The sequence below is a fragment of the Paracoccidioides lutzii genome, assembly GCF_000150705.2.
Source record: "Paracoccidioides lutzii Pb01 unplaced genomic scaffold supercont2.29, whole genome shotgun sequence".
Classification (NCBI taxonomy): domain Eukaryota; kingdom Fungi; phylum Ascomycota; class Eurotiomycetes; order Onygenales; family Ajellomycetaceae; genus Paracoccidioides; species Paracoccidioides lutzii.
The window spans coordinates 122,556-147,379 of NW_015440975.1; the positions used below are offsets into that span (position 1 = coordinate 122,556).

Consider the following 24,824-nt stretch of genomic DNA (forward strand, 5'->3'; position numbering starts at 1 on the left):
TTGGGCTGGTATGCTTGTCAAAGGAGACCGGCCCTGTTTTTCTGAAGCCGGTGCATTCTATCACAACCAGACTCGTCCACATAAACAAAGGGTGGTACGAACAGAAATCTCAAATAAGATCTTATTAAACATCTCGTAAATCTGCATTTCGCTTTCTACCTTTTTGCTTCAGCAGTCTTTTTTCTTTTTTCTTTCTTTTTTCTTTCTTTCTTTTTTTTTTTTTCCGGCCAGCTGCTGTAGTCAAGTGCACAGCCGATACTGCATGTCATTCCTGGTGCTTAAAACTCATCTCATAGAGACATTGACATTTAGCCAAAGTACAAATGGGGCATTTCAAGGAGATGATCTCAAAGGCCTTGGACTATAATTGGCATGAGGCTCCTTGGTCGTTCTCCTTTACTCCTCGTCCTGCTCTATTCCAGGGGGCTGGAGCGAGGGGGTCCCTCTCACACTGCCAAAAAAGCTCACGCTGCAGAGAAGGCCTCTTGATTACACCCTCAGCGCAACCGGCAGCGCCAACCATCTCGGACGCAGTTAGTTCATCGCGTGCTATAATCCTACGGACAAGCCCCACGGCCCAGGTGTGTTGACGGAGCTAGGAAACTGGCATGTCATCCCTGCGCTGCGCTGCTGTACGAGCATGGTCGACAAGCTCAGCGGCGCGAAGGATTCCTCGTTCCATTACGAAGAAGCAACTCCACTTCCACTTCCACCCAGCAAACTGACAGCGCAGCTCTAACCCACCCATGTACCAAACGCGGCTGTTTGGAAAGACCCGCTGCGGTGATGCTGAGGGGCCCCTCCGGGGGCTGAAGGCTAAATGCAGGTGTGAGATGAGGTTCAATTAAGATTTGGAGGGGCATCCCTACATCTTACATGGTGGTAGATACCGGGGGCCCTAGCTAATTCGCCGGGGCCGGCTGATTTTGTATGAATGTATTGGATGCTGACGGATCTGGGGACTGGGGACTGGGGACTGGGCTGGGTGTGGCATGTTCAGGGCCAGAGGGTTTTCGGGCATTGCAGGGGACAGGGGTGTAGCGAGATGTGAGCTGGGGGTGTTTTTTCTTGTCAGAGACACTTTATATATCTGAACCTCAGGTGGATGCTTGATAGGTAGCGAAGTATTTTCTGTATTAATTCTTCATTCTGTGTAAGAATTGGGGGAGATATTTTTCTTGAGATATTTTTAAGTTTCTGTATAGTAATAATGCGTGTCCCTTTGTATGCACAACACGCACACTTCTCCATATAATGAAGTATTTACATAGTACGTTCGTATATATGTACATATGTCTAATATAACACAAGTGAAGAAAAGAAAAATGAAGAGAAAAAGAAAAAGAAAAGAAAGAAAGAAATTATCAACTGAATAAAACCATCCTCGCAAATGTGGAGAAATGTAGTGAGTCCTTCGAAAATTCAACCCCAACCAAAAAGAAACGAACGAAACGTCTCATCCTCCATCCATCCATGCAGCATTCCATGCCGTACCTTCGAACATGAACTGCAGTGCGACACATGCCACCTGCCACCAGCCATCTGCCATACGAGGCTCCACTACACCAACAGCAACAGAGCGTATGGATCCCACCACACGACACAACAAAACGAACCCGTTGCGCGCGTGTAACCGTAAGCTAAACAAATTACAGCTTCGCCTTAAACCCATTCTTATCTTCAACCGGCACCTGCGCATACAGCTCGTCAAGGATGGTACGGTACATGCGCACCGCCTGCGGGCGTTTGAGTTTCAACCTGCACAGTAGCCGCATTAGCCACGCCCACACATTTGCATATTTTTAATATACCGGGGAAAAGAAAAAGAAAGAAAAAAAGAAAAAAAGAAAAAAGGGCCATCTTCAACTCACGTAGGCGTCAGCAACCCATTCTCCACCGAAAACGGCTCAACCAACAACCTAACCCCCTTCACCCTCTCAAACCCACTAAGCCCAAACTTCCTGCCCACCCGCTCCAAATCCCCCATCACAGCGCCGACAACCCTCTCGTCGTCCGCCGCGCCCCGCAGCGCTGCCGCATCGGCCGCATCGACAGCCCGCCCCAACACCCTCGCCGCAAACGCCGCAAACGTATCCGGCTGCACGCCCAGGATCGCCACGAGGTAATTCCGCACCGAGTCTCCGTGCACGAACGCCTGCGCCAGGTACGAGCAGGCGCTGGTGTAGATGCCCTCGATGCGCTCGGGGGCGACGTACTCGCCCTGCGAGAGCTTGAGGAGGTTCTTGCGACGGTCGATGATGGTGAAGCGGCCGTGGGCGTCGATCGTGCAGATGTCGCCGGTGCGGAACCAGCCGTCTTCCGTCATCGCGGCGCGGGTCTCGGCGGCATTCTTGTAGTATTCTCTGAACATCGAGTTGCCCCGCAGCAGCAGCTCGCCGCGCGGGTGCGGCTTGTCGGTGATCAGGTACTCCATGTCTGGCAGCGAGAGGAGGCAGGCTTCGGTGGCTGGGTGGATGGTGCCGCAGTGGCCCGCGGAGAGGTCGTGGGGCGACTGGCAGAGGCTTGTTGCGTAGCTTTCCGTCAGGCCGTAGCCCTGCACGATGTCGCAGGCGAAGGCGACGCGGAGGAATTGGTGAAGGGATTCGTCGAGTGGGGCGGAGCCGGAGACCATGGTGCGCATACGCTCGAAGCCGAGAGCCGCGGCCACCTTGCGCGACCAGATGCGGTCGTAAAGGAAGTGTTTGTTGGTCGCGGACGAAGGGGGGGCGTGCACGAGGTTTGCCGTCTTGGTCGCGACGACGTGGCGCGACAGAGCGCCCTTGAAGCCTGGAGCTTCGACCGTGGAGGCGCGGATGGCGCTGCCGAAGCGGTTGTATAGGCGCGGCACGGAGGGGAGAACGGTCGGCCGCAGCAGTTTGAAGTCCTCGACTAGCTCGAGGACGTTGCCGTGGAAATAGCCTATGCCGGCGCCGCTCCAGAGGTGCATGTGTTCCATGAGCCGGCCAAAGATGTGTGCTAGCGGCAGGTACGAGCAGGAGACGTCTGTGGGGAATTGCATGCAAGTTGAAAGGCCGGAGGAGGCGGCGGCGACGGCGTTGGCGTGTGTGAGGACGACGCCCTTGGGGTTGCCGGTGGTGCCGGAGGTGTAGTTTATTGTTATGATGTCGGAGGGGGAAGGGGGGTTGGCGGGGCGGTTGAGGGAGGCGCCGAGGGTTTCGACTTCGGTGAGGGAGAAGATTTGGACACCGGCTGCAGCGGCGAGGGGGGAGAGGATGTCACGCTTTGAGAAGCCGGGCTGTTCGCCGGCGTCGAGGGGGTCGAGGCAGACGATGAGTTTTAGGGAGGGGAGCTGCGGCTTCAGCTCGATGAGGGTTGCGATGTGGGGGAGCGAGGTGACTACGCAGGTCAGTTCGGCGTTGTCGATGATGTATTGAGTGGCGTCTGCGCCTAGGGTTTCGTAGAGTGAGACGGTGTATAGCGATTGAGACATGCACGCCAAATCTGGGTGGATGTTAGAAGCCTCCCGATATCTCCCATAGCATACATATTATGAAGAGGAGGAACACACCTGTAAGCTGCCATTCCGGTCTGTTCTGGCACCAGATCCCAACACCGTATTGCTTCCCTTGCACGCCAATGCGGTTGTGGAGCTCTACAAGGCCAACCCCAAGAGCTGCCCGCCGTTTCTGCACGGTCCGATAATCCATCCACTGATAGGGGCCGAATTCCTTCTTCTCAGGGTCCCACGGGCGGGATCCGAGGCAGTTGTTTTTGGGATATCGATTGGCTAGTGATGAAGAATCAGCATTGAAATATAATTTTATTTTATTTTATTTTATTTTTCACTTTTATTTTTTTTCTTCTATTTTTTATTATGGACATACCGGCAGACTCGAACATATCATGGGCAGTGAGGACCTGAGCCCAGTTAACATTCCTGTCAGCGCATTCCCACAGAGATATTTATATAAAGTAGGTTACAGAAATACACATACCAGCGGGTCCAGGGTCTTGAGCAGCTCGCCGCTGCCAATCTTCCAATGGCGATAAATAGGGGTGCGACCAGGTTTTTCGGTGCCCGGGATAATTACTGATGCCGGGGTTCCCTTTGGCGGGGGGCCGGCATAGGCCTGACCGGCAGTTGTCATTGGGTTTTGGGAGAACATGGCGATGCTTTTTTGTGTTTTTTGATTTATGTTATATTCTGCGTCGAGAGAGAATGGATGGGGGAGGGAGCGAGCGAGCGAGCGGATTGGATTGGATTGGCAGCGGCAGGGGCCTCTGGAGAGAGTGGACAGCTTTCCCCGCGCGGGGCGATGAGTTTGCAATTATGCTGTACAAGAGAGGAAGAATTGAGGGGGGGCGTGTGGGAGAGGGAGCGGGAGCGGGAACGGGAGAGGGAAGAGAGGAGGAGAGAGGAGGAGAGAGGAGGAGAGAGGAGGAGAGAGAGGAGAGGAGAGAAGAGGAGAGGAGAGGAGAGGAAAGGAGAGGAAAGGAGAGGAGAAGGACGAAGGATGTTGGATGGTTGAGGGATGAGAGGAATAAAATGTAGAAGCGAAGAAACGAACGAATCAATGAGAGAAGAAAAGAAAAGTTGAAGGCGAATAGAAACAAGAACAGACAACATGGCATGGCGCCCGAACCGTGGTGGGAGCCATTCAGCACATCCACATCCAACATCCACATCCACATCCCATCCACATGCACTGATTGGACCCGGGCAAGGGCCAAAGCCACAAGCAGGCTTGGAACCGAAACCGAGCCTGAGCACAAGAACCCATATCTTCCAGCGGCGAGCCACACGTTCGCGCGAACCAGGTACCGGGCGGGTATCCGCCGACTCCGCTTGCAGCGTCCCATGTTCCATGCTTGCGATGGTATGGTGCGTTCGTTCCTCCATCCTGTGGCCCGCGGCGACATCCCACACGACGGCCCTCCGCCATATGTGTTCTGTGGCGTTTTCTGGCTTGGCGCGCTGGGGAGCACGGAATAGGGGATGGAATAGGGGAGGATTGGGCGTGGATTGGACATGGATTTGGACGTGGATTGGACGTTGGATTGGGCTGGATTGGGGGCCGGAGTCCGCATTTGGGGCATCCCAGGGGCGGCGATTGGCTGGGTCAGATACACTTTGGGTCGAGCAACGGTACGGCGGGGGGCGTTCCACACGTTCAGTGCGTTATCTTGACCTTTTGACTGTTTGGATGCACGAAATGGCCGAGGTTCAAGATTTCAAAAATTCTCCTGCTGCACGAACCGGGCCCGTCGGGCTCTCGGGATAACCCACGTCCTGCCCCATGTATTTATCCATTTCATGTTGTTTGTTGTTCCTTTACTGCTCATTCTCGTCGGAGTGCAGCACCAGGACGATCGAAACCATATCGTCGGCGCGCGTGCTCTCTGGCTTCAGTTGCAGGTCGACCGCCAGACTAACTAACTACTGCAGATGCCCCATGTCAGCGCATCCTCGTCGCCCGCCAATAACAACCGTCCTGAGCCTCCGTCGACCGCCGTATCCCAGCACGTCTCCCAACCCTGGGCAACTCAAAATACGATCTCAGATTCTTCGTTCCAAGGACCCAAGATCCAATTCGCCAATCTGCACGTTTAGTGTCGCTGCTCGCAGAGTCGGGTGTCAGCACCTTTTTCCAACCCTCTCCAAGTTCAAATCAACACCGGCAGTTCCTCTTGTCAGTGCTGATACCCCCCCCCCCCCCCCCAAACCTCCAGACGATGGATGTGACGGGCGTTGTGCAGGTGGCATGTGCCGGCGCACTGGGAGATGCGGCGAACCTCGGCCCATGCAGCTCGCAACTATAATAGAGTATATAGTTAGTTATACTATAACCTTGGTAGAGCAGTCGTTGACTATCTATCCCCAGTCGAGTCTCCTGCCGCCAACTCTGGAACCGACGCCGTCCGTCTCCCATGTGATGCCGGCAGCCAGCAGCCCGCATCAGCAGCAGCCAAAGTACAGGCCAATTAACCCCCTCGTATACGCTGATTTTAGCTTCAGCTTCACAAAAAACCCTCAACAGTTACCTCCCCCCCCCCCCCCCAAACACAACATGAATATTCCTGCTGCTGTGGTGACTGATTTTGTCTTGCGGCAATGAAAGAGGCTAACTAACTGATGACCGATCATCCATGACGTTGTTAGTAGTTCTCCCTCCTTCGCCTCAAACTTCCCCTTCCCTACACCCCTTGCACCTGTGGGGTCTGGGGTTCTGGGGTTCTGGGGTTCTGGCGGACGGGGAGAGGTCGAAGCGGGAAACGCGCTGCTGTGGATGAATCGCAAGATGAGGAGACGAGGCGGGCTCTGTGTGTGGAGTAGTTTCATCAAATGTAGAATAAATTGCTGGAGATGCGACCTGAACATTGCAAATGCGACACAGGTGGAAAACCATGAATGCTGGAAGTGCGAGAATACGCACCACAATGAGCTTCTGGGATGAACACGACCCAATGGCTTCGAAAGTAGAGTGTATATTAGTATGCCTGGCCATGTATCTTTACGTGCAGTGTGGTGTGGTTTTGTGGTGCTTGACTCCACCTCGATCAAACGATGAAGGGAACATTCCGTCAAGCCCCTTCGACTCAGGACTTTACTACAGCAGATAAAATTACATTTCTACAAAACAACCCGGATTAACCCAGCCAACCCAACCAACATGCACAGTTCAAGGAGAGGGAGAAGAGCCGAAAGGGCCCTCGCCAAAAACCCAAGACAAGGAAATCTGCTGTTATATTTATTTATTTATCTATTATATTTTTGAAGTAGCAGGCTGGTTTCTCGTGGAGTGTCATCACCGTCACTGCTACAGAGACACCACCACCCTTTTCGCCCTGGAAATCTTCCACCGACACCAGCCTCGCAGATGTCGTTTTGCTTGATTGCGTCTCTCCTGGCTGTCTCGCTAATACTTGTGGGCCTTCCATGACGGATTCTTTACTCCGCGGGGTTCCTGGTCGACCAGTTCCGCGATGGTCATGGTCATATAAGAAGAGGAGGAGGAAGTAGAGGAGGAAGAAGAGGAAGAAAGAAGGGGGGGGGAAAAACGTCGATAAGATATCCAACCACGTTGGACACAGGCGGTAGGTGGCTAGGACACTTCCGACGCAGCCACACCTTATTTACTTTTCCACCAACTCTGAAACCGCCCCCAAAAGTCAAATATTCCAAATCATGTCCCATGGAATGGACGGATCCTCAGGCAAACGCCGGCTTGTTACATTGTGGCCTAGAGAGCCACCTGGACCCCCTTTTGTCAAACTTGTACCGCGGACATCTGTATTTCTATTCCAAGTGTGGTGGTATTAACGATGCCGTTGATGTTTGGTGTCCGGACAGCAAACCCGGTCCAGAGCGCCCACGAGGCCCTTTCACCGCATGTCGAAACCTATATGCTAGTTAGCCCTTAGTTTTCGTTATAACCTTCCAGGCAGGACGTAGAACATCTGATCCCCTCTTTCTTTCAATGCGATCTCATGACGTTCTCTTGACACGCAACGGAACAGGGCCCGGCATATTTTGATCACATTTATTGCATGCGGCTGCTTGGGTTCTTGTTGTCAATCGTTGCTGATCTTCTCGGGTGAAATGGCAGAGTGTTTGTTCACTGTGGGTTCTTTTGTCGAGCATTGGACCCATCCCTAGGAATCCTGTTGGTCTCGGTCAAGCAGACCTGAAACCATCGCACAGCTATCTATCTGGCGCGGCATTCAACATTGTCCATTGTCCTAGCCAATTGCTCCAAGGGTTTTCCGAATCGCGTCCAGAGATGGGGTGAGCCCGGGGAGAAGTCTAAACCATTGTCTAGGGTCCCAAGGACTTTGGGGGCGTTGGGAAATCCCATCGGTAAATTCGAGAGATAACCGACCACACTGCTAGCCCAAACACCAACTACCAAGTACATTCCTGGACGGCATGAAGCTCTCGGGGCCAGCGTACGTGTGGGCGCCGCAAAAAGGTCGTCAGAGGATCTCGGCTGGCAAGCCCGAAATCAGAAAGCAGGAGAATGAAAGGATCGGCGGGATTTTTATGAGGATATTTGATGTCTTTGATGTTTGCTTCAGGAATCTGGCAGGCTCATCAATGAAACATCTTGAGGAGCCAGGTCTTGAAGAAGCTGTTCGGGTATTCCCAGGCCAATATATCCATTCCATCACAAGACAAAAAGTCTTGAACCACTCTCCCCTTCTTTCCTCCCCCCCCGGGACAACCTTGTCAACCACACAAACGTTATCATCCTGAAAAAATTGTTAGAAGGACCCATAGAATTATATATAGTTGAATGACGGGCATACAAGTTTCATATTGCGGAATATCTCAATCTCCCTGAGCAAAATTTGTTTTTCGACTTTCTCATTAGCAGCAGGACTGGCCTTCCAAAGGCTCTCTAATGACTCCACCGCGTAGAAGAGTCCAACTGCATCAATTGCCTCATGAACTGTGCCACACATTCCCCTTGCCGGGCGTTTCAAGTCGACAGATTTTGCCAGGTTCCATGTATGTTACGACATTTGGCTGTCCCACCAATTCGTGGGATCATTTCCTCCCCCCCTCTTCTTAACATTTCAGCCTGTTCTCGTTCAAAGCTTGCTGGTCCCTCTTCCTCAGCCTGGGTTCGTTGGGGCAAAGAGCGCTAGCACTTCCTGGATGACATCCCCGGAAACGAGCGTCAGCTTTTTTAACCGCAAGCCCGTGCCATGACTGGATGTATCAGTGATGACAAGCGCCCACCCCCTGATTCCCAGCTGAAGTCAATGTAGAAGTGGACGGACATGACTTTATTCCGTTGTTTGGACGTCTTGTCAGCGAGAAGAATATCGCCAGGTCTTCTCATCACTTCTGAAAGCGAATCTGCGCAGCGGATCGATTGGCTTCGTGGTCCTCCAAGAGGGGCGTAATGAGCTGTTGTTCTGTAGCATCTGGGTCAGCAAGTGTCCGTTTGTAGCTTTTGTTTCCTGCCTCGTTCTGGCGCTGTAGAGGACCTGTGTGCCAACAACACGGAGCCTATCGTGTTGAAAGTCCCAGCACGGCGAAGGCTGCAGGTGTTATCATGTGATCTTAGGGTTGTAAAGGCCCATGTTGAAGAAGCGAGAGAAGTGAGTTAAAACATAAACTTCAACTACGGGACTGGAGAAGTGAGCAAATGCCCCAATTCATATATATTAGGCCATAGGGGAGGGGGAAAGCGGGTTGATATATATGACTCTGTGTTGAGGCTTGTCCAATGGGGGCGGGTGCCACGGATCCCGTCGCGTGAGAGCTGTTTTTACATTAACTATACAAAGCCGCTGCCTATGCTCTGTCTGGCTTTTCAGCCAATACATACATGCGTTTCCCTAACGACGTTGTAGCCGCTATCCGTGTCACCGTCGGGTCTCCCGGAACTGGGCAGGATAGGAAACGAGAGAAGAAAGAAGGTAGTTGTTCATTAACACGTGTCATTGGAGGCGGGGATCGACGTTTTGTTACCCGTCAAATAAGCCCTCCATCAGCCAGGGGTCATAGAGTTACAGCCTCCTCTGCGGTTGGTCGCTCCTCAGAGGGACCCAGCAGAGCATCTGCCTCAACGAAGTGCAGGAATCCAGCTTTATCATTGCCTGGGAGCCGTTGTTCAAGCTTCTCAAGACTTATATCAGGAATTGGCGCAAGTCCTCTCCAGTTGCCTATCCATTGTGTATCAGTAGATGACGACGTGCTGGTATAGAAACATGAGACATGGTGGGCGTTCAACAAACCAGTTTCATCAGAATACCTCAGGAGGTGGGAATCAATTGCGGCTCCAGAGGAGGCTGCGAATACGCTCTCCGAAGAACCCTGAGATACGGAGGGGAGAGAACAGTATGATATGATCCTTAGCTAATGTATTGGTGTTGCACGCTGATGAATATTAGAGCAGGGTAGAATTTTTACTTCTCGTTTGAGGTGGCAAGGCACGACCCATGGGATGTTCGGTTCATCCATGCTAAACCAGAGCTAAGCAATTGGAGAGAGTAACTAACTTCTCTGTAACTCAATTAACTACTCTGTATGGAGAGGTGGAAAAAAAGATCCTCACAAATTGCGAGAAATTTATCTTGCATTATGAATGCTAGAATCGAATAATTCCCTACACCATGGCTCCAGGCAGGTTATCGGGCCGTGAAAGCCTCTTTTATATAGGCATTGATTAGTGGATGATCAGTTACAGTAGTTATAGCCGCCATAGGGCTAAGAGAGCTCTATACCTCTGGCTCCTGTAACAATTTGGGCAGTGCGCACGTTAAGCGTTTCTCATTAAATTTCTGGGGGTGCCCAGGAAGTTTTGCTCCATGCTCTTTGTACAAAGAGACTTCATTGCTCAATGAAATAAATAAACCTGTCGTAATCCTGCATTACTGATATCGCAATAATAGCAAATTTCAATGTCTTCTGTGCTAGCCTGAGCATGTTGGAATAACTAACTGCTGGTTAGACAGAGGTTCTGACAAGGCAAAAGCGATTTGCACAGCGGGTTGTATAATGCAAACAGTTCACGAAACAGTCCGGAGTAAATGAACAGTTGGGATGGCTGATATAAAGAGCGCGCTATTTGTTCCCAGTACGACCTGCCATTGTGCATTCTGGAAGCATACAGTGATCGATTTCTCCGTTTTCGCAAAATCTCGTCGGCTGCGGCGTAGAGCAAGAGACCATGGAAATAAGCTTCCGAGCAGGCACTTGATTTGACCGTTCGACGATCTTTGGAGAGTTCGCTGGAAATCCATCTAACTCACGTCAGCATTATTAAGTAATTGTTAGTTAATCTGAACAAGGCTAATGTAATCAATAAGCAAGTCAGCCACATAAGCAAGTCGGCCATTTTTCATCTCATCCCAGAACAACATCTTCATCATCAAAAATGTCAACCACACAAAGAAATAAAGCCTCTACTCAGGAAGGAAGGCTTCTTTTAGCCATTCAAGCATTTAAAAATGGTCAAATTTCAAGTGTATGAGCTGCAGCAAAGCTGTATGATGTTCTACATTCCACTCTAGATGATTGGGTACATGATCATACAGCATGCATTAACACTTCTCCAAAGAACTGGAAACTTAGTCTTACAGAGGAAGAATCTCTTGTTCAATGAATTCTAGTCATGGATGAATGAGATCAGTCTCCTCAGGTTACAGCTGTATAAAAAATGATCAATCTTCTTCTTGCTAGCTGAAAATTCAATTCTTCATTAACAGTGAGTGAATATTGAGTACAAAACTTTGTCAAGCATCATGATGAGCTGAAATTCAAGTTCTCACACAAGTATGATTGTCAGTGAGCCTATGTGAGAATCTTGAAGTTATCTGTAAGTGATTTAGACTTATACAAAACACTATTGTGAAGTATGAAATTCTGAAAGATAATATCTACAACTTTGATGAGACTGAGTTTCAGATAAGTGTAATTGAGACTGTCAAAGTGATGACTGAATCTGAAAGAGTTGAAAATCCCAAGCTTGTATAGTCTGAAGATCAGAAATGAGTGACTATTATTGCTGAAGTCAATGCAACTGACTGAGCCTTATATATAATGATTATTCTCAAAGAAAAGATGCATCAATTCTGTTAATATGAGACAGAAGAACTACCATGTAACTGAGTGATTAAAGTCAGTGAAAATGACTGAATCACTGATCAGCTGAGCTTATACTGACTGAAAGAGATGTTCAACAAGAAGATTCTATTCTATACAAAGAGTAGATATCAACTATTGATTTTAGATTGATATCAAAGTTATGCCTTAGCTGAATTTAATCAATTTTATACTGAGAATTAGATCATTATTCTCTATATGTCATCACATTTCTCTCATTTTCTTCAGTCATTGAATGTTAGCTGCTTCTCACCTCTAAAAACTACATATAAATAGCAGATAGAAAACTAAATGTGGCTTGAAATCAATCATATTAATAAAAAAGAGTTTTTAAGTTTCTATTCTGCAGCTCAGATGCAGGTTCTGACTGAAAGCAATATCAAGAGCAGCTTTAAAGTTGCTGAACTGATTTCATATGATTCTGAGTAGATTTTCTCACAGTTTAATATTATAATGCATATTCTCATTCTCTTAGAGATTTCTTACAGCTTCTAGACCTCCTAGACCATAGTCACATCACATAATATACATCAATTAAAGCAGCAGGCTGAGAAAGTTAGAGAATATATCAAGCATCATATGCAGAGCTCACTCAGTTCAATCAATCATGCTCTAAGTCAACTGATCAAGAAATGTCAAATGACAATACACAGTGCTGCTATTCTAGTAGCTGAAAACAGAGAGTTAAGAGCTGCAAATGTCAAACAAAAGAAGAAGTGAGAAAGAGACTGTATGTATGTAGCTCAAGAGAGTGCTTTGAGAATTGAAGAAGACTTGAATTGTATATAAAGAATCAATAAATAAAAATAGAAGGTAGTTGAGACTACTGAATCATGATCACAAAAATATATAGCACCACAGTGTAGTGTATATGAGATTATTGAGCATACTGCCTGTACATGCTCTAAGTGTATAGGAAATAATTTATAATGTAATTTGCTAGTTTTTCTTTGTAGTTGAGACTTTGAAGGCATTCTTGTTGTACAGTGGAGAGGAAAGTGGCTGACTCACTTATGTGGCCGACTCGCTTATCGATTACGTTATCTCAAACCTTGCAGTCCAGAGCCTTTAGCTTCTCCTCGTTACCAGGGTTCTGCGTATCTAGTTATATCATCCGAAGCGACTTTGCCAACAACATCTAATGGTTGCCACGGCTGGTGGTGGAAAAACCGTGGACAGGAGTCGCACTCATTTGTAGGAAACAGAAATGCTTTCAGTCTGCTTAACTCCGTACTATCAATGAGAAAACACATCTGCAGTGTAGAGGGTGGGCAGTGGGAGATAATCGAATCTATTGCTGCTACACACTTGGAAAACATTCGATTTCATTCTAAGTCATCCCGCATAACGCCTGTCTCTAGAGTTACCTTGCTGGGTTTGATGATATCTCAACAACACAGGTAGATTTTCGTATTATATATTAAACATTGAAATTAGGCACAGATCTTATGTTTAATCCTCAATATGACCTGAGAGTTTAATAACTTATCTTGGACATGAAACTCAGCAATATGTTATTTATTCCCTGCTCTTCTATAATAACATCTCCTAAATTCTTATAAGTAATATGTTAAAATTATATATATACAAGTCTGTTTTTTTAATTTAAGACTTAGAAAGAGCTACTTTCTTTTAAATATCTCTACTTTAATCGTTGTTCTTCAAATAAAATAGAGGAAATAAAAGTTCAGAGTAAGTATAAGTCAACAGATTATAGAGAATCCAACCTGGTATTGATTGAGCTGCTCTAATCCTTCTTCATATTTTACACTAATTGAAATCACACTGATTCTGGCAACTCTTGACAGATAAGAGAATAGGACAAGAATCACAACACACATACGCAAATTCACCTCTTCCATATCTTTTCTCACTCACATCCTCACCCTCTTTCATTTCTCCTTCATTTCCCTCTATCAAAAAGTGCACAAGACCAGCAGGGCAACAATGATAGTTTTGCTGACACTGATGTCCCCAGGGTCCATTCAGACTGTGGGACGTAAAGACGACCGAAAACACAACAACTTGAGAGCAGGCTCAAGCATAACAGAATATGAAAATTGGAATAAACACAAAAAGAGAGCGAGAAAATAGACATGGAGAAACAAGGTAGGAGAAACAAAAAACTGGAGAATAAATTATACACATGACTAGCCTAGGAATAAATGAGATGGTGTATATGTGCCTGCTCAACTGTATAGTTACATAAATGATTTCAGTTAGAGGTGTCCGGCGGGGATCTGAAGTGTAGCCGGCCTGGTGCAGAAAATTGTCGCCCATACACTTCCTGTACCCAGGTAGCAGATAGGAAGCAAGCAAGTAATAAGAGCAGATATCTTCCCCAGCTCCGTACTCCGGTTTTCTTTTCCATGCTGTGTTGCGCCTCGCACTTCTCCTCCCCCTTGCCTTACCCCCCGCCCTATCTACCACTGTATTTCAAGTCTTTCGTGTTTTTATTTTAAAAATTCAAATGAACCTTCCTATCATGTCTGATATGCAGACCTTTTTGTCCATGCACGGGTAGAAAAAACAATCTAACAAAGAAGAGAAGGTGGAAATGATGAAATTGAGTTTTACTTCTTTGCTGGGGCGTTCTGGATGCGTTCCTTGGCAGCATATTTTTCGCTGCTGTAACCAGTGATGGGGTCCAGTTTTTCTCTCTGTTCGTCGTGTCGGATGGTATTAGTTCAATGATAACACTTAAACGGGATTAAGGGGGTGCTTTATATTTCCCCCTTTTTTTTTTTTTTTTTTTTTTTTTTTTTTTTTTTTGTTGTTGTTGTTTTGTTGGGAGAAGGGGGGGGGGGGTGACGCACCTTGGCGTATTCGATGGTGGCCTCCTGCCATTCCTTGCTCAATGTCTTGGGTGGTGGGTTTGCGAACATGCGGATAGTATAGAACACGATGAATGAGATGGCGACGTATTTCATTACTTGCACGAAGATTTTCATGCCCTCGCCTTTAGGGGTTTCGGCACGGGGGCCATGGGGACCGAAGGCGATGTAGTAAGCTGGAAAATTGATGGTTAGTCGTTATTGTTTTTACTCTTCTTTTGTGAAGGAGTATTCATCCATTGGGTCATATTTTATTTCATTATTCAATTTTTCCCCCCTTTCTCCAGGTATGAGAAGTCTGGAACGTGGGGTGAACGTGGGGTAAATAGGTAATGCTCTTAGATACCGGGGGTCCTCAATCAAAGCTATGACTTATAATCAATAGCTTTTATCCCTGGATGTCTGCGTTGTAGTTGTGTCCAGCACCTCCTCGAAGGTCCGCAAATACTAAGGACGAATCTTACATCTCACAAAGACAACGCAACCACCAAGTATTCCAGGGACAGCAAGGGGAAAAACACACCAAAAATATGGGAAAAAATAAATCAAAAAAATCAAAAAAAAAAAAAAAAAAAAAAAAAAAAAAAAAAAAACACATACCCGCCTTCTTTTCTTGCATCGTCATCTCGTGCCAATCGACCTTCATCCGATCTCTCAACTGCATCCACAACTCCGCCTGCTCCTGCGGCGGCATAGACTCCCACCGCTTCTCGATGCCGGCTAGTGTCGGATTGGCAATGGCATGTTCAGCCGTAGCCATTGAGCGGCTCTGTTGGCTCCTGGATGAGAGGCCATTGGCGCTCTGGGTGCGGCCAGCATTAAGGCATCGGATCGAGGAGGAGGAGGAATAGGCTATGATGGGTCTGGTGCAAGTTCGGGTTGACGCGGCGAGGCCTCTTGGTATTGCGCGGAAGGGCATTGCGGGAAGGGAACGGGAAAGAGAACGAAAATTAAATAATACAGAGAGGGAGGGGTGCGGAGGGGCCAATGGCTACGATATAGAGCTAGATGGCGCTCAGAAGGGTGGTTGGAAATAATTGGGATCTGATTGCTGTTGGAGATGTTGACGCTTGGGAAAATTGTGGAGGACAATGGGAGGGTTATGTAAGCTGTCCTTGGTTGCCTGGCCGAAAGGGGAAAGGCTCGCCTTGCTGCTGCCGATGGATGAGTCAGCACCTCTTGATTGGCTGCGCGCCGTCTCCGGAAGTAAGCAGAAGAAGGACAAGCGAATCGTACGATACTTTACATCATCCATGTGCATTCGTTAACTGACTGACTGGTTAACTAATAGTTAACTGAATGCTTAGGAAAATAAGCAACATAGTTTTGATTGGAAGGATGTTTATATGAAAGACAACCCATGGGTACTCGTATCTTTGATCTTCTATTATTCATTTTGTTTTCTTTTTTTTTCTTTTTTTCTTTTTTTCTTTTTTTCTTTTTTTTTTTTTTTTAATTCGGGATCTAGAAAAAGTAGACAATTTACTTGACCATCTTTGAAAACAAAATTGGTCTTTCAACAGCATCTCGCCACCACAGGAATAGCAAAAGAAAAAAATAGAAAAAGGGAGGGGAGGGGTGGTCGTCACAATTCGTTAACAAACAGCACCGTGGTTTTGGGGTGGAGAAGTGTGTACACTTGGTAGAAGGAAAGCAGGTGGAAGAGAAACAAAGAAACAAATCAGTCCCGTTCGATATCAAACCCACATATCCCCATGTGCATGACAATAATCGTGTGAAGTAAGGCAACGGAGGCAGAGCAAAATACTTCGTAGCTTAAGAGTTAGTATCCCCAAGCCCGAACTATACAGTATGTCATATCACATTACAACTGTTTGTTATTCCCACGTGTATCAATGCTGGAGGAGGTCACCCACCTTTTCCCAACAAATCCACCTAATACGTAACATCAATCAAGGAGCTCTGTGGAACAAGGTCAAGAGACGCAAGTCAACATCATGCGTTCACAGTTGCAAAACAAAAACGAGTTCGGAAGAGTAACTAGAACAACTAGCTAAGAAGTAAATAGAGCAACGCAGAGCAAAACCGCAAGATGGAATTAAGTGGAATAGAATACTATCAGTCTCAACCGCGTTGCTTTCCAATACAAGCTACTTCGAACTCCTTCCATTCCAGGGCCGCCTTGTCGTCTGTCTGGATGGTGACCTGCGGGTTCACGAGTTTCTTGAAGTCTGATAGCGCCGAGCCGTAGAGCATGGAATACTGTAATTTGGGCGTTAGTAGATGCAGACGCAGACGTATTCACGTATCAATTCATGCGGGACATGGCACTTACGAAAACGTGACATCCCTCAGGAACCCAGGAAATAAGTGCTATCTTGTTACTGTTGTCCGGCGAATAAGTAAAGGGGGTTAGCTTCTGTTAGAATCATTGTTGCAGCTTCGCGAGATATGGGCAAACACCGTAATTATTGAGAGGGAAAAAAAAAAAAGAAAGCTTACCGCTTCCCATCACTTCCAAGGTCAAATTCGCCAGAGAATACCCCGTATCGTGGGCCGGGGTGATTCCCATCTTCATCCTTGGCCTCCAGAAGTTTTTCGCGAAATTCTTCGTAATCGCCTTGCGCCGACTCTACGTCGACGACTATCTCATGAGATTCTTTCTTGCGACCCGTGATTCTGAAGATGACAAATTTCAAGCGGTCCTTCGGGTCGATGCCTCTCAGCCTCTCGAGAGCTTTGGTGCTCGCAGCGTCCAACGGCAATCTATTGAATGATGGATCAGATTTTATTTCAATTAATGCACAAAGGGGAGGTCTTGTCTCTAATTGCACGCATGGCCTCCTGGCAGAACCCCATTCTAAAGAGTAGACTGATATTACTCCGCCTTTGCGTGCAATTAAATACATTCCTGAATCCCCGCAAATGTCGGCTGACAGAAACGAGGGGAAAGGGGGACCGTACACTAGACCCTAAGCAAACAGTCACCAATATCAGCAATCTGCACATTTAAAGACGTTGAAATGAACCCCCAAGATGAATGGTATAAACACCGAGCTACCCGATGCCCGCAACACACTTACAGATGACATGGTTGCACGCCTGAATGAAATCTGGGACAGGATATAGCAGATGTATGTATTCTAGTTATAGTCCTGGAGAGAGGGATGCAGAAAGCGGGCAAGAACTAGGAAATGCAAGGCGAGAGTTAGCAGGCGACAACTCCAGAGCAGTAGCGGGCCTTGCATCTCAGTATATTTCAATGAGAGTTGGGTATCCATCTGTGTGGAAGTTTACGAGACCAGTGTGCGGAGGGCGTTGAGACGACAGGACTAGATGCAACGACTCCAACGGCAGTACAGAGGTCTGAAGGGAGAAACAGGGGTTTCACATACCTCGTTGAGGTAGAAGGTGAGAGAGGTGTAACAGTGCAGTGGAAGTTGAAGCGCGAGTTGAAGGGAACTTGGAAGGGAGAAGTGAGGGAATGGAGGGGCTATGCTGTTGTTGATCGCGGTGGATTACAAACCGTTGGAGCCACGCATAGATCACTGTATGCACACGGCCCCGCAGGCAAAAGCAAATTTGGCGGTGACGGAAAATTTGGCAGCCTGGACTGGGCTACGTATGCCTCTTTTGCAATATCCAGGAAGACATACGGAGAGCAGATACCTAGGTATTCATGGTGAGTGCATGAATAGACACATTGCATACAGGTCACAGGCAGCAGCCAATTCCTCGTCCTTCTATTATTTCGCTGTTATTAAGGATGCCGGCAATGTGTGCGGGCCGTGGATGTTAATCTCATTCAGTGCGTCGATTTAACTTCGTCGGAATTTTCTTGAAGCTAGATGACTAAGCAGTCTGATATCAAAACATAACATACACACATTACCCTTGCATATGTCTCTGCATTGCCATTTCTGAAAGAGATATAATTTTGTATAGCAGCTGCTTGCAAATACTCCTCTTTTTTCCTCCGTTGCCCTTTCAAGCTCTCCCCACATGTGCCAGCGATGGAGCAAATTGAACGGGGAGCGCGGACTAGGGGGGAAGTAGGATTTACAAAGGAAACCAAGTCTTTGGGAAGTCGAATATGTATCTAAGGAAGAAGAAACTGAATATTTCTCTCCAGTCGACCAGGAATTTAAAAAATCTCAAAGTCTCAAATGAAAATCACGTACTAAATCAGCTTCGACGTTGTCGCTCTAAATATTACTATCTGGGAGAGTGCTAGGTATACAGAGGCGAAATGGTAGGTAGGAAGTAGTGCGTGAGGGGAGAGTGACTAATTGTTGATGGGTGGTGTGGAGTGGAGAGGTTTCTTCTATCTTAAACCTGATGGAGAGGGAAGCGGGTGTGCGGGAAATGCACAGGTTTGTAGTAAGTGTGGCTGGTTATGTACGGGGAGGTAGGTGGATGGGGTGGAAGAGAGGGGTGGGGTTATGATTGAGCTAAGGGGAACCGAATGAGAGAGAGAGAGACAAAGCAAAGATGCAAAGGAGCAATATGGAAAACACCCTGAATGACGATAGGTTGGTAGAGTACATAGATAGGAAACACAAAAGGGGAAGTAACATCGGGATCAGCTAGTTAACACACGGAGGACACAGAAAAACAAAAGAAAAGGAGATAGGTTTTTCCAATAGAGATACAGAGAAAATGAAAAAGGAAATAGGCTGTTCCGCCTTTCTTCCGTGTCATGTTAAGACGCAATTTATCGAAGCGAAAAAAAAGAAAAGAAAAGGGCAACACAAACAAGAAACAGATGGATAGGACACTGCGTTAGATTCAACCTTACACATCAACGAATTCACCCCTCCCATTCCCGTCCCTTACCTAGAACATACCCCCGCCCATACCGCCCATGCCACCACCCATGCCACCCGCACCAGACCCAGCAGGTACCTTCTCCTCCGGCGCCTCAACAATCGCCACCTCCGTGGTCCCCAACAACGACGCGACCCCGCTAGCATCTACCAGAGCCGTCCTCACAACCTTCAACGGATCCACAATCCCCGCCCCTATCATATCCACATACTCCCCCCTCGCACTGTCGAAGCCCCGGTTGAAATCGCCCGCGAAGTCGTCCGTCAGTTTCCCAACGATAACGGAGCCCTCAAGCCCGGAGTTTTCGACGATGGTGCGCGCGGGACGCGTGATGGCGTTCTTGATGATGGAGATTCCGAGTTTCTGGTCGAAGTTGGTCGGGTTGAGGGATGTGAGGCCGTTGGCAGCGGCTTTGAGGAGGGCCGTGCCACCGCCGGGAAGGATGCCTTCTTCGACGGCGGCGCGGGTGGCGTTCAGTGCGTCGACGACGCGGTCCTTTTTCTCGCCTACTTCGATCTCGGAGGCCCCGCCCACTTTAATTACGGCGACGCCGCCGGAGAGCTTGGCGAGGCGTTCTTGGAGTTTCTCCTTTTCGTAGTCGGAGGTTGCTGGATCGGAGATGACGGAGCGGATCTGCTCGCAGCGTTGGGCGATGGCGTCCTTGCTACCTTCACCGTTAAGGATGATGGTGTCTTCCTTTGTGATAGTGATGGAGCCAGTGGAGCCGAGCATGTCTGGAGTTGCTTTTTCGAGTTTGAGGTCGAGCTCGTCGGTGAAAACAGTGGCATTGGTTAGGATGCCGATGTCGCCAAGGATGGATTTGCGGTTGTCGCCAAATCCTGGGGCTTTGACGGCAGCAACTTGCAGTTGGCCCCGGAGCTTGTTGAGGATACAGACGGCGAGGGCTTCACCTTCGATGTCCTCTGCAATGATAACGAGAGGGCGTCGGAGACTTGTGGAGGCTTCCAGGGCTGGAATAATATCTTGGACTGCAGAGATTTTCTTCTCAGAAAGCAGAATCAGGGGCTTCTCAAATTCGACCTTCTGCGCCTTGGTATCGGTAATGAAGTATGGGGATACATAGCCACGGTCGAATCGCATGCCCTCGGTGACCTCTAACTCATCGTCGATGGTCTTTCCGTCCTTGACAGTAATAACACCTTCCTTTCCGACCTTCTCCATGGCATTGGAGATCAGCTTGCCAACATGGGTATCACCGTTGGCAGAGATAGTAGCGACCTGGGCAATCTCTTCAGTGGTGGTGATATCCCGCTTGTTCGTCTGCAGGTACTCGACAACGGCTTCAACGGCAGACTGGATACCTCTCCTGAGATCCATGGGGTTGCATCCAGCAGCGACATTCTTAACGGTTTCTGAGAAAATAGCCCGGGCAAGCACGGTTGCAGTAGTAGTGCCGTCACCAGCAACCTCGTTGGTCTTGGAGGCAACGTCCTGGAGGAGACGAGCACCCAGGTTCTCGAATTTGTCTTGAAGGGTCACAGCCTTGGCAACAGTAACGCCGTCTATAATTTTGGATTTGTTAGATTAAATGCTCTCTAATCTGATATGCTCAGATTTGGGTGAGATTCTGGGCCACACATACCCTTGGTAATCTTTGGGGAACCGTAGGGGGATTCAATCAGGACATTTCGTCCCTTTGGGCCGAGAGTAGTGGTTACAGCCTTTGCAAGGGTATCGATACCCTTGAGGAGAGAAGCGCGGGCCTCTACGCCGAATTTGAGTTCCTACAACAGCGATTTCGTCAGCATTGGACTGCACAGGTGATGCGGGAAGATGCAATATCTAGCCCGTATATCTGCCACTGCCATTGCCGGGCTCGAAATACTAGCTGACGGCAGCCAACGTACCTTATGAGCAAATCGCTGCTGCTGCAGACCCACTCCAGCAGATCGGAATCGCGAGAGAGGAGCGCGTGTGGAGGAAGCGGAGGAGAGGACCGAAGCCCGGGAGGAAGTAAAAGCTCGCTGCATTACGAAGAAAAGATAACTTTTTGAGATATTACAACGCTATGAAACTATTGGTAGATTAAAAAAAAAAAAAAGGGAACAGCGCTACAATAACCCAGTAACCCAGGAAGGTGGAAAGAGAGGGCAGAGTGGACAGGGAGTGTTCAATTGGCTGGAGAGAGCTGGAGATGAGGAGGAGGTTGAGGTGGAGAAGAGAAAAGAAGCCGTTGGATGTTCGTTGGATGTTGGATCTTCTTTTTTTTTTTTTTTTTTTTCTTCTTTGAATGGCCGCTTTGGAAGATTCTCTCCGTGTCTTGGCGGGTTTCCTATTCGAGACTGGCCATGGAAGGCACTAGAAAAGTCACATGGTGCAATGGCTTAGTCACCAATCTAGGATCTGAAGATCACGTGACTATGTGCTTTCCCGAACTTGCGCTCCAAACTCGCAGCAGTCGACGTCAACTTCGGGGAGCGAGAAGAGAAGAGAAGAAGAGCAGGAAAGGGTTCTCCCTGGATGCGTGGGTAAGATGGCCATGACGGGCATATCGGGGTCAGCCCTGAGGATTTGCCGTTTGTGTGTGTGGATACAGGCAAAGTCTAGAATAAAGCATCTGCCTAATAACTCGCTTCATTTCATTGAAGACATCGATATTGCCATTTATATTATATGCTCAAGACGGTTTCAATGGGGAATATATATGGAGATATCCCTGAGTGCATCACGGTTCATGATGACGGAGACCTTCCGTGCCCCCATTCTCCCGGTCGTTGGTCGTTTCAGAACTAACATATAAGGCTTTGGCAAACCAGGGGAAATCTTAACCCTCTCAGGGCCCCTTTTTAGCAAAAAGTTGGAACCCAGCTTGACCATATGAGAAATATGGCTTAACAAATATAACAGATCATCTCCATTCCACATACGGCCCTAGAAACAAGGGGAAAATGGAAACGCTCAGTAATCCTTGGACACATCATAAATCGTTAGAAAACAGAAAATGCATGCTAGATGCCAAAAGACAGCCCAAAGGCAAAGGCGCGGACAAAAGAAGAAAAAAAAAAAAAAAAAAAAAAAAAAAAAAAAAAAAAAAGCAACATCTTAAGCAACACCTTGAATTATTTCACTCTGGTTTCCCAACTGCATCCACATCCACGCCTCAAAACACACCAGCCCCATCACCATGATCCATCAACCCATGCCTCCCGCAAGGGAGCAAACATATCATCCCCATCATCGAGGAGTGTATCAGCCAATGAACCACCGAAACCATTCAGCACCTGCATCGAGGGGAGTTGTTCTAGTATCGCTGGGGTTATCGTGTCTGCTTCTGTGCCTGTGTTCGCAGTTGTGGTGCTGGTGATAATGCTGGCGCTGCTGGTTTCGCGCCGCACGAATGGGTCTGTGTGGTGGGTGGGGTTGTTTGGGGATGGTCTGTAGGTGTGGGGATGGGGATGGGTATTATTGTGCCACAATCCTCCCGCGATGTTTTCGAATGCACCCATACCCATTCCGTCCACGTAGTGATGGGGGTGTCGTGGGGAGATGGGATTATTGTGCTGTGGTGCGGGTGGTGGGGGCATGTCGCTATTCTGGAACCGGTTCCCGGTCTCCTGGTATCCTGATGGAAGGGATGGGTTGGTGGTGGTGCCGTGATGCGGAATTCCTATGTTGGAAGCCATATTGAAAGGACTAGTATGCTGCTGGTATCCAGCACCATGGCTGGTGTTGTGATTGCCATATCTACCTTGGCCTCCGTGTCGCAATCCGTCCACCGCTGGTGAATACTGAGTGCCGCGCGTGGACTCAGTCCAGCCATACTGGTACTGGTGCGGCAGATGTCCTGTAGTCACAGTCGATTCCCCAATGGCAGGCTGCGAATTGCCACCCGCATCCACCTGCAAATCCGCGCTGCCATCGGGACTATACACTGTCTGGATCGACGCAGAGCTAATATTGTGACCGGAGAATTTCTGTCCAAGAACATCGACAGTGGTAGAATTAGCAGCACCACCCCCGAGACCACCGCGATTCCCGCCAATGCCCTGACCCGTTACACCACGCGTCCCAACCTTCACAATCTTCGACTTCAAGCGTGGCGAGGTTCCACTACATGCAGACACAGACGCAAATGCAGATAACGTCGCGTGACTCTCCGCTTTGCGGCTACTATAATAACTTGCCAAGCCGGCGTCGACGGGGAAATGAAGAAAGCTAGCGCCCGCAGAGACATATTTACCGTTGTCATGATCGCTGCGGTTATCTTCATCAATTTCATTGCGTTTGAAACTGGATGCACCTGCACGATCATCATCCTCTCTCTCGTTGTCCGAGGAATCATCATTCCATTCCTCATTCTCCCCGACTTCCACCTTTACCTTCGTGCTGCTTGGCGCAGTGCCTCTGCCTCCCTTTAACCTGCTGGAACAGCTAGCGGTTGCTGTTGCGGATGCTGTCCCATCACTGGTACCGCGACCGGTCCTGAAAAAGCCAACTCCACGCTTCAACGGTGGCGGAACGCTAGCACCACTCTCTTCCATTCTCGCGCGGAGTTTGGTGAGATGTTGCACGATGGCGGAGTCGGAGATGCTTCCACCCATCAATGCGGCGATTTCTTGCCAGGGTAATTTGATGGCCAGGGAGTTGCAGGCGCTTTGGATTGAGAGGAGCAGTTTGTTGTTGAGTGTGTCTTTTTTGGGGGGGAAATGTGGTTGTAAGGGTATTTTGCATGTGTTTAGCTATTGGAGGGTGGAAGGCGCAAGTATGCGGTTGAAGTGGAAGTTAGGGAGGGGAGGGAGAATTGAGCTACTTACCACTCCAACGAACTATGCTTCGTTTCTTCGGCCGGGTTAAGCGCGGGTTCGAGGGTCGTGGGGTATTTTTTATGATTGCCCCGCTCTCCATACCCCTCCTGGCTGACCTTGGGGTACGGGCTGAAGACTCCATTGCTCCCTTTTTATGCGGTGGCAGTGATTGAAGCTCTTTCAATTTTATTTCGTGCACTTGGTGCTAGTGAATCGAAGCGTGTGTGAGTGACTTGCACAAGCGCGATGCAAACCTGTGGGTGTTGTGTGAATGGTTCTTGGTTTCTGTGGTGAAAGGTAAGGTAATTGATGACGCCCGTAGGTGACTTTTTTTTTTTTTTTTTTTTTTTTTTTTTTTTTTTTTGATTCACTTTGTGCCAGTTTTTGCAAGGTGACTGGGGGGCTTATTGGGGAGATTGCGGATGAGAGTTTTGAGATCTCCGATTGAACCTGTTATATCACAGTTTATCCGGTTATATTGTATGGGTATGATCTGCGTGCTTTTTCAACGAAAAGAAATGTGTGGATTGGCCCCGTTTCTTTGACAATTAGCAAATGTTCCGATTCCTTCGAAATGGATGACTGGACAGCTCACGAGGTTGAAGGGTTATATCAAATCTACACTCACAGTTCTCCCGAATCTGTGAGAGAGCGCCGAGAGAGTGGCGAGGAGTGGCTGTCCAGGAGCCTCAACGAGTCTCGAGCATCAAGGATTTTATATATCCACTTGCGGTACAGCTAGTGAGGGTACTGGGAGGTATATGAATAGATGGAGAAGATTAGGTGGCGAGGACCAGATAGAAGGATGGATAAGATACTGAGGTAGGCTGATATAGCTGTTGATAATTGGGGATTGGT

The 24,824-nt window shown here is 48.2% G+C and overlaps 11 protein-coding genes across 11 annotated transcripts; 2 read left to right on the top strand and 9 right to left on the bottom strand.

Annotated features, from left to right (window-relative positions):
* Positions 1-595: 595 nt before the first annotated feature.
* On the bottom strand, positions 596-1,021 carry PAAG_12495 (hypothetical protein; the record flags this gene model as incomplete). Its single annotated transcript, XM_015847975.1, has 2 exons — positions 596-816; positions 952-1,021. The coding sequence occupies 2 exons, from the start codon at positions 1,019-1,021 to the stop codon at positions 596-598; spliced, it is 291 nt and encodes a 96-aa protein (XP_015702407.1).
* A 628-nt stretch (positions 1,022-1,649) lies between these two features.
* Positions 1,650-4,127, bottom strand: PAAG_08052 (long-chain-fatty-acid-CoA ligase; the record flags this gene model as incomplete). Its single annotated transcript, XM_002789939.2, has 5 exons — positions 1,650-1,758; positions 1,872-3,462; positions 3,530-3,748; positions 3,846-3,879; positions 3,957-4,127. 5 exons carry the CDS (start codon positions 4,125-4,127, stop codon positions 1,650-1,652), a joined length of 2,124 nt encoding a protein of 707 aa, XP_002789985.1.
* Positions 4,128-4,586: 459 nt separating this feature from the next.
* Positions 4,587-5,243, top strand: PAAG_12496 (hypothetical protein; the record flags this gene model as incomplete). Its single annotated transcript, XM_015847976.1, has 1 exon — positions 4,587-5,243. The coding sequence occupies one exon, from the start codon at positions 4,587-4,589 to the stop codon at positions 5,241-5,243; it is 657 nt and encodes a 218-aa protein (XP_015702408.1).
* A 171-nt stretch (positions 5,244-5,414) lies between these two features.
* On the top strand, positions 5,415-6,982 carry PAAG_08053 (hypothetical protein; the record flags this gene model as incomplete). Its single annotated transcript, XM_002789940.2, has 7 exons — positions 5,415-5,651; positions 5,692-5,725; positions 5,844-5,932; positions 6,125-6,282; positions 6,357-6,438; positions 6,641-6,703; positions 6,743-6,982. The coding sequence occupies 7 exons, from the start codon at positions 5,415-5,417 to the stop codon at positions 6,980-6,982; spliced, it is 903 nt and encodes a 300-aa protein (XP_002789986.2).
* Positions 6,983-7,667: 685 nt separating this feature from the next.
* PAAG_08054 (hypothetical protein) lies at positions 7,668-8,424 on the bottom strand (the record flags this gene model as incomplete). Its single annotated transcript, XM_002789941.2, has 4 exons — positions 7,668-7,949; positions 8,064-8,090; positions 8,182-8,211; positions 8,269-8,424. The coding sequence occupies 4 exons, from the start codon at positions 8,422-8,424 to the stop codon at positions 7,668-7,670; spliced, it is 495 nt and encodes a 164-aa protein (XP_002789987.2).
* A 153-nt stretch (positions 8,425-8,577) lies between these two features.
* Positions 8,578-9,415, bottom strand: PAAG_08055 (hypothetical protein; the record flags this gene model as incomplete). The annotated part of the gene is made up of 3 exons (XM_015846409.1): positions 8,578-8,674; positions 8,746-8,883; positions 9,300-9,415. The coding sequence occupies 3 exons, from the start codon at positions 9,413-9,415 to the stop codon at positions 8,578-8,580; spliced, it is 351 nt and encodes a 116-aa protein (XP_015700844.1).
* A 57-nt stretch (positions 9,416-9,472) lies between these two features.
* On the bottom strand, positions 9,473-9,934 carry PAAG_08056 (hypothetical protein; the record flags this gene model as incomplete). The annotated part of the gene is made up of 3 exons (XM_002789943.2): positions 9,473-9,636; positions 9,709-9,787; positions 9,884-9,934. 3 exons carry the CDS (start codon positions 9,932-9,934, stop codon positions 9,473-9,475), a joined length of 294 nt encoding a protein of 97 aa, XP_002789989.2.
* A 4,217-nt stretch (positions 9,935-14,151) lies between these two features.
* PAAG_08057 (cytochrome c oxidase polypeptide V) lies at positions 14,152-15,331 on the bottom strand (the record flags this gene model as incomplete). The annotated part of the gene is made up of 3 exons (XM_002789944.2): positions 14,152-14,238; positions 14,395-14,588; positions 15,013-15,331. The coding sequence occupies 3 exons, from the start codon at positions 15,329-15,331 to the stop codon at positions 14,152-14,154; spliced, it is 600 nt and encodes a 199-aa protein (XP_002789990.1).
* A 1,166-nt stretch (positions 15,332-16,497) lies between these two features.
* Positions 16,498-17,282, bottom strand: PAAG_08058 (hypothetical protein; the record flags this gene model as incomplete). The annotated part of the gene is made up of 3 exons (XM_002789945.2): positions 16,498-16,635; positions 16,709-16,757; positions 16,876-17,282. The coding sequence occupies 3 exons, from the start codon at positions 17,280-17,282 to the stop codon at positions 16,498-16,500; spliced, it is 594 nt and encodes a 197-aa protein (XP_002789991.2).
* Positions 17,283-19,209: 1,927 nt separating this feature from the next.
* PAAG_08059 (heat shock protein) lies at positions 19,210-21,191 on the bottom strand (the record flags this gene model as incomplete). Its single annotated transcript, XM_002789946.2, has 3 exons — positions 19,210-20,723; positions 20,804-20,945; positions 21,069-21,191. 3 exons carry the CDS (start codon positions 21,189-21,191, stop codon positions 19,210-19,212), a joined length of 1,779 nt encoding a protein of 592 aa, XP_002789992.1.
* A 1,149-nt stretch (positions 21,192-22,340) lies between these two features.
* Positions 22,341-24,108, bottom strand: PAAG_08060 (hypothetical protein; the record flags this gene model as incomplete). The annotated part of the gene is made up of 2 exons (XM_002789947.2): positions 22,341-23,900; positions 23,989-24,108. The coding sequence occupies 2 exons, from the start codon at positions 24,106-24,108 to the stop codon at positions 22,341-22,343; spliced, it is 1,680 nt and encodes a 559-aa protein (XP_002789993.2).
* Positions 24,109-24,824: the final 716 nt, after the last annotated feature.